The 7,546-nt window shown below is 41.2% G+C and overlaps 1 protein-coding gene across 1 annotated transcript in view; it reads right to left on the minus strand.

The window, feature by feature from the left end:
• Positions 1–4: 4 nt before the first annotated feature.
• Positions 5–7,546, minus strand: part of WNT16 (Wnt family member 16) — an 8,434-nt gene continuing 892 nt past the window's right edge. Inside the window, exons 3-4 of the mRNA XM_017743744.1 lie at positions 7,450–7,543; positions 5–953 (exon numbers count right to left, since the gene is read on the minus strand). Of these exons, the coding sequence (XP_017599233.1) occupies positions 489–953; positions 7,450–7,543 (559 nt within the window). The 3' untranslated portion in view covers positions 5–488. The remainder of the gene's footprint in view (positions 954–7,449; positions 7,544–7,546) is intronic.

Here is a 7,546-nt window from a genome sequence, read left to right on the forward strand (position 1 = left end):
TATCTTTGTGGGTTTTTCTGAAGTCAGCAGAAATGAACTATCTAGTGGATCCATCTCGTCCCAGTTTTAAAAGCACAGACATAAGGACTATATCTAATGTGTCTTACGGACTCTTTTAACTCTTCAGTCTCTGGCTAATGAGATCTTGAGATTTCTCCACTGTACCTACCCACCACATGGATCTTCAGGATGTTGTGGCTCTTAAATACTTGAAAAGTTTAGCATCTGTCCCTGCTCATGGAGTGACACGTTCAAACATGTCATCAGGAGTCCTTTTTGCTCTTTAAGCTGTCCCCTCATGCAGCCTGATGTTTACTCAGCTGTTGTTTCAGTCGCCGAATGCTTGGACTACCCGTTGTCCAGCAGTACCTGTTCCCCCTGAGGCTGATCCCTCTGAAATCCCACATGGTAACTGTGATTGCTGCGCCTGCGGGAGCTGTGTGCACCACACAGGGTGGATGGTTTGGCCATGTTTCCTGTACTTCATCTTACTTGCAGGTGTGCACGTCAGTCATGGTCTCACACCTCCTGCAGCGTACGTAGCAGCACCAGACAAACTTGCACTCGCACCTTTCCACGTGCCTGACAACGTGGGTGTTGTACCCGCGCCCACAGCACAGCAGGTTACAGCCATCAGGTCCCTGCGAGGTGCGGTTACATTCTCTTCCCTGAGTTCCAGGGATCCCCAATTTTTGGTCTTCGACACAGTAATTGGGTGATTTGTTCACATAAAGCAGGTCCTCTTTCCCAATTGGTATTTTTCTCTGGCTTTTCTCTTTTCTGCGTAGCTTTTTTTTCAGTCTGTCTGATATTTGTATGCTGTTTTCATACTTATCCTTTAAAAACCGGCCAACCTTTTCAAAGGAGGACATGGTTTTCCAACAAGTTTTCACAGCGCAGGATCCAGAAACACCATGACAACGGCAATCCACAGACATCAGCTTTGCTACAGCCTGAAAGTAAAGGGAGAACAACATTTGGATGCGGTCTTTCATTCATTAGTAATGCTGCCTGACATCGGTAACACAGAGGTCTCAAAGTATTTGATATTACAGCTGCCATTGCCATTTCCATAACAGGGAAGTCAGAGCACATGTTAGGAACCAGGTTTCCAATCCTGGACCCCCACTACGAGAGGCATGATCTTCAGACGTGCTCTTCATTTGCAGTTTGCAATGGCCATAATGTAGCAACATTGAATCACAACAATGAAAGCTGTGATTTCTGGATGGCTTTTCATTCTGGAGGATCCTAAATACCTGAAGTGACATGTCCTGTGTTGCTCCTCCCACTGCTGGAATGCAGAAGGCTCTTATGGGTGAAAGGGTCTAGCGGGGAATAGCAGAAGGGGAAAGCAGGGATAGGGCAGGTCACGGCACCCCTCCTATGCCGGAAAACACTTACTGGGCAAGTAAGTGCCCAGTTGCGTTGCCTTTTAAGGGTACCTTACAGCTACCAAGAAGACCACTAAACATTCACAACCCAGTTTGTAACTAAGGCCACAGGAATGGCTGAGGTCACACAACAGTGGCTGGGCAACCACTGTGGCTCAGAACCCAAAGCAGCACATCCTGGAGGCACCTCAGGACAAACTCTGTTGGAGGAGCAGGAGGATGGCCACGTCTCTGAGCTTCACAGAAAGTCTGTCAAAAGACCCGCCATGGCTTAGCAGAGGTGTCTTCAACTCAGGTATTCTGTAGTAAATCTTGTGTGCTTCTCACTTATAGTCTTCAGCCCTCTTCTTTTAATTTAGGCATACTAGTTCTAGTATGGGTTCCTAGTGTTTCCAGTTTCATAATGGCTCTATTTAACACAGTTAGATAGTTGCATTCATATTACTTTTATAATTGTCAATGTTTTAGCAAGGTCTCCACAGTTATTACCAACACTAAAATACTTTTAGATGAGTTACTTTTCCATGCCCATGCAGAACCAAGGGCTGGGCTGAACAGTAACTGTCTGACCAACAATGGGAATCTGAAGCCTGTGTTAAGCTTTTGTAACACACAACAATTTTGGCTCAGTTTATAGGAGATCAAGCCTCAAATAACTGAAATCCGAAAACAAGCAGTAACTTTCTTTATCTGAGACTGATTCAAACACTCAGCAATCAGTACAATACTTACTTTTCTAACATGTAATAGTCATAGTATAAAATCATACAATTAGTCTTGTGACAGCTCTCACATTAGAGTTTGAAAAAGGCACTGAAAAATCACACGTGTACAGATGTAGCACAAGGACAAAATATCATAATTTTTGGTTTGTTTTACATTTCCATTACTGTACCTTCTGGAGCCATCCTGTAGACTCATATGGGCCATTGGTTAATAGCGTGGAAAGCCCAAAATCTTCCATTTTACTGACCTTTCCCAAAGGAAAGCAAATCAAAAGCAATTGGGAAATTAAACAGTGAGTGTGGATTTTAATAATAAGTTTGTCTTGAAACTTCTTGTGCATCAAGGCCAATGCATATTCAAATTAATCCTCTTTGGAGGAACAACTATTTAGCAAAACATGGGGAAAACAAAAACCCCCAGCACCCCAATGACACAATATTTGTTAAATTTCATCCTAAACCTTCGCTTATCCCACAGCCTTCACAAATATTAACTGCTGTCAATTTCTGTCTTTCTCAAACTGAATTAAAAAAACAGAAGACAAATCTATCACCCTCCTCTGGTTGCCCCTGAGAAAGTAGTGTCATTTATGCCAGTTCCTAAGATTTGATTCTGCAGTGAGATCTGAGACTGGAAATCCTACCGAGCCCCACTGGCCCTCTGCAGGACCAGAAATAAACTCTAGTCCCAGACTCCATATTGGTAGCTCAGGCAGCACAAATGCTGTCCTCAAAAGTTCCAAAACTAGTCAAGGCACAGGGTAAATCAAATGAGCTATTTCTAACCTATGTGCTAAACTGGGACTTTCCATCGTGGTGACTGTGGTCACCGAAGTTTGGGATGAGTCCAGCATGGTTACTCCATTGATTTCAGTGGGCATTGAGGCCTCCTGGCACATTCTGCCCCAAAACTATTGACACAAGCCTGAGCTGGCATTTGCATAAATCTCTACAAATATTAAACACATGACCAAAATGTTTGCTTGGAGTCACATCTCTGGTGAATAAACAGGACCTATTTGTTGGTGGAGGTTACTAAGGAAGCCAAACACGCAAGACATTCACAAAAAACGTTAGCAATAAAGAGCAGGCATATGCCCTGACCTAGGACAGCCATTAGCCTTTGCAAACTACACCTGGCAAAGAGATGCACCTGCACAGGAGATACTTCCACATGCTGTGGGCTGCTTTTGCAGTTGGAGATTTTTCTGCACTACTGGAAGAAATAAGAACATTGCAACAAGCAAACTCTCACCCCAGAGCACACAGACTCTTTCAATGGCAAATCAACTGCTAGTTAATACTGGTAGATACTTACCATCTCTTCTACACAGACTAGTTTCTCTTTAATAGACAGACTTGACCTTGTGCTCATAGCTCAAGAATCTGTCAATAAGGAAATCACTGCATAGTCAGAATATTAATCATTAAGATGTAACAGTGATTGAGGCAGATGAGATTTTAAAATCCAAGGACAGAAAGTCTGTCAGAAGACAGATGACCTAATGAAAATGTGAAGCAAAAGAGAAACACAATATCAAAAGATAAATTTTACACACAACTTAGAGAGAATTTGACAGTATTTTTCCAGTTTTGAATGATTGGCTATTTTCATCAAGTAACTAGAATTTCAAATTAGTTTTAAATCATATCGTGCGTATGTAATCCTTGTTTTCACTGCAGTACAATAAGGTACTTACTAAGGGCAGAAGGATCCAGAAACTGTCAGAGGAAGCTCTGGACATGTCTGCTAAGGTGCTAAGGGTGAGTTACTTCCATGTGGGCAAGTAGCCCAGCAGATGATACTCAGAGTCTTTCTCTGAGGATGAATTAAACAAAAATAGAGGGAGACAGAGTTTTGAAACAGGAGCAGAAACTGATGTTGAAGTCTTAGACTGATATCAAAATACAAAAATGCAGCATACATTAGCAGTGTACGGATGATCAGATGAATGCAAGAACTACAAATGTGATTCAGTGTGTTGCTTCCCAGCTGCTAGGTTGGGCAAATTTTCAGCCTGGACTCCAATATACTTTGGGTTGCCAGCACAGGGAAGTGAGATTTTGCTTTGTCTGACCATAGAACATGCTGTTGGATCTCAGTCTGCCATGTGAACTTCAATGAAAAAACTCCCATAACTGAACATCTGGCAAAATTTAGGGACTAGGCATCTTCTCCTGATGTTGCAAGGAAACCTAAGATGGTGCCTGTAGAGTCAATGTGGCCTTCTGGTGGGACACAGCTGCAGCACACACCTGTGTCTCAGCAGTGCACAGGGACTGGGGTGCACAGTTACTGGGACCACGACTTCCAGGCTGACTCCACAACCAGTGTTCTGTTTCACACTTTCGATGCATAGGGTGAATCTGTTCAGTTATTCATGAAATAGTGAGAGGATTCTCCCTGTAAAACAAAATTTCATGGAGAACTTCAGAGGAGCACTGTTGCAGAAACCTAGTGGATAGATGTGTCATTCTGAGCAAGCTGGGACAGGCTTTCTTAGGTGGGTTATAGAACTGACTGATAGCTTGTGAGAAATGATCAGTGTGGAACTGATCTGGGTCCACAAACGCTGTGGTCATCCACAAGTCCATCTGAGCCATTCCTCTTGGCCCTATTGCCACTCAGTCTTGGTGGTACAAGCACAACAAGAGTGCAGGGTTAAGTGATGAACAGGGATGAACACTGCTTTTTTTTAAAAATAAACCTGAGAGAAAGATAATTTTTAAACTGTCTTCCTTTCACTGATCCAATGCAATTAACAGAAAGAGCAGCACAGGGTGGGGATCTGTGGCTACAACAGACAGATGGGCAGAAAGCAGAGACTGATTTGCAGCAAAGAAGAGTGTCAATGGAATCACGGTTTGCATACCCTCTAATGGCAGTTAATGCTTAATATCTCCAATTAAGCTTTCTGTTTGCAGGCACTGTTCTCAGCTGTGAGACAAGGACTGCCAATACTTGTTTTGTAATAGGAACCGATGCGTGTAATCAAACGTCCCTATTTCAGCCACTGGTAGAACTAATGTGATTATTCATGAAGACAAGCATGTCCTACCAGAGGTGCAGCACTTAAGAACAGTTCCAAACTGTTGGTGAGTCTCTTACCAATCCACAAATGTCAGTAAAAACAAACTTTCCAATGAGCCAGGCTTTTTCAATGTGAGAACACAAGTCCCACATCAAATAAATTTCCACAAGTGGAAAAGTGAGCAATTTTTCCAGCAGTAAAATAATACTAATACAATGATAGTGAAACCATAGTGCCTGACTCCCCACATCCTTTTGTATGAGGAGCAGAAGAGCCCAAATCACATATGCACATCTAAGTACTGAAAATTGCTGTGCTAAGATGATGAATGTTTATCTTGTAGCAGAATAAGGATGCAATCTGAATCTTCTGAGAGTCAGATAGGTGGACAACTCAAAAGACACACAGTTTTAAAATTTTTATATGTTGATATGATACGTATGAGATGTGGAAGTGTAAAATAACATTTTGTACTGAAACAGGAGACAAACAAGAGAATTCTGCACATACCAGTTCTGTTACTAACTCCAAACAAACACAGAAGCATTGTCCCTGTTAGACTGCTCTTGCAAGACACCAAATGATACATGATAGTGTTTATTATAAAAGGTCATAAGATATCAAAACATCCTTCTTGTAAGCCCCAAAACATGAAGGTCAACATTTTTCGCATCTCCTAGTTAAAATTTGAAAATACAAAAAGGAAGAGTTATGCTAAAACTTCAGATAATATTGTTTCTAGAAATCCCAAGTACCAACAATAAACATTCTTTTTCATTCTGGACAGTGATCAAAATATTTGCTTTATCCTACATTTTGCCATTAAATTACAAAGTATTTATGCATGGAAGCTGACTATATATTTCTGCCTTAACTATCTCACTCTACAAACATGATAAACAACACTTTGGTCTTTCTTTAAGGAAATAATAATTTAATCTTCTGTTCCTCTTATTAACATTTCCTACTACAAGATACCAGTCACCTTTCCTTGGAGATGATTTAGCTGACTGGCATCTGATTAAACTCACAGTAACTGTTCTCAGCATTTACTTAGGTTTAAAGCTTGCTTCATCTACTTCAGTTATGAAAAGGGTCTATGTCATAGTACCACAGAATCAAGGAATGGTTTGGGTTGGAAGAGATCTGAAAGATTTTCTGCTTTTCCAGTTACTTAGCCTAAAAGAAATAACACATATTACCTGTAAAAATTCAAATTAAAGTAATTTTCAATTATACCAGTATCATTCTTACGATGACTTACTATGGCTATTCCTTGTCTATGCAAATAGGAAAGTTGATTACAGTTAAACCCACTGATGCTGCTTCTAGCTACAGGAAATTTTGGAGTTACAATGGAGTCCATCAATATGTGCAGTCAAAACCAGAGGTTTTCCCTTTCTTTTTTTCCCTTTACTTAAAGCTGTGTCACTAAGTAGAACAGATTAAAAGTATTATGGGCCCAGAGAGATCCATGAAAGTTAAAATCTCCAAGGTAAAGCAAAGAAAGTTATTTTAAAGGAAAAATCAGAATCCAAATCTCTGCCATTCCAGATGTAAGCTCCAAGCACTAGATTACAGGTTCACATCTCCCTGTATAGGCTATTTCTGCCCCCATTTTAAATCCTCTGCAGGACAGGAAGGAGAATCCAATGCCACACAGCAAAACACACACTTTTCATCAGCAACCCTGGGTTGGAAGTCCTTTGGGCTGAAGAAAAACCATCCAAAGTCAGTCTCCTTTCACTTTGATGCATGTCCTAACCAATGAGCTACTTTGGAGGTGTCATTTCTATCCCATGTTTTTAAAGAAAATATTAACTCTTGATTTCCCCTCTGACAATGTTAAACTTGCGCTCTCAGGTGTGGACTGCAGACTGAGGATAAGTAATGAGGCCTTGTGTCCAGCTGGCCTTCTCCTTTAGTGTTAGAGAGAATTAAAAATGCAGGTCATGATAGTAACAGAATAATCAGTGACAAAAATCATATTGTATTATGCTAATAACAGTACTATTTCAAGTTTGCAACTGAATATCAAATATCTAATTAAGATAAATATATTATTTAAGCACTGTAGATCTATTACTTACTTTGTGCATTTTATTTTAACCTACAGAGATTAGTTGGTTAAAACCAGCTCTGATTCAGAGTTTGCGCATGCTTTCTTTGGTGATGTTACTGCTGTTCTTGCCACTGGCCCCATGAATACCTGCAGCCAAGGACCCGCCTCCTTTGGCTGATGCCATTTTGCCAATGAAGGTGATCAAGCAGCTGCTGCCATATCTGAATGACACCTACCTGCCTCCCAGCCTCGTTGTTGTGCAGGTTCATCGCCACCAGCCCGCTCCCGCTCTTGCCTGTGATGTTCTTGAAAGGCGCGTCCAGGAACTTCCTG

The sequence above is a fragment of the Corvus brachyrhynchos genome, unplaced genomic scaffold (genome assembly GCF_000691975.1).
Source record: "Corvus brachyrhynchos isolate BGI_N302 unplaced genomic scaffold, ASM69197v1 scaffold29, whole genome shotgun sequence".
NCBI lineage: Eukaryota > Metazoa > Chordata > Aves > Passeriformes > Corvidae > Corvus > Corvus brachyrhynchos.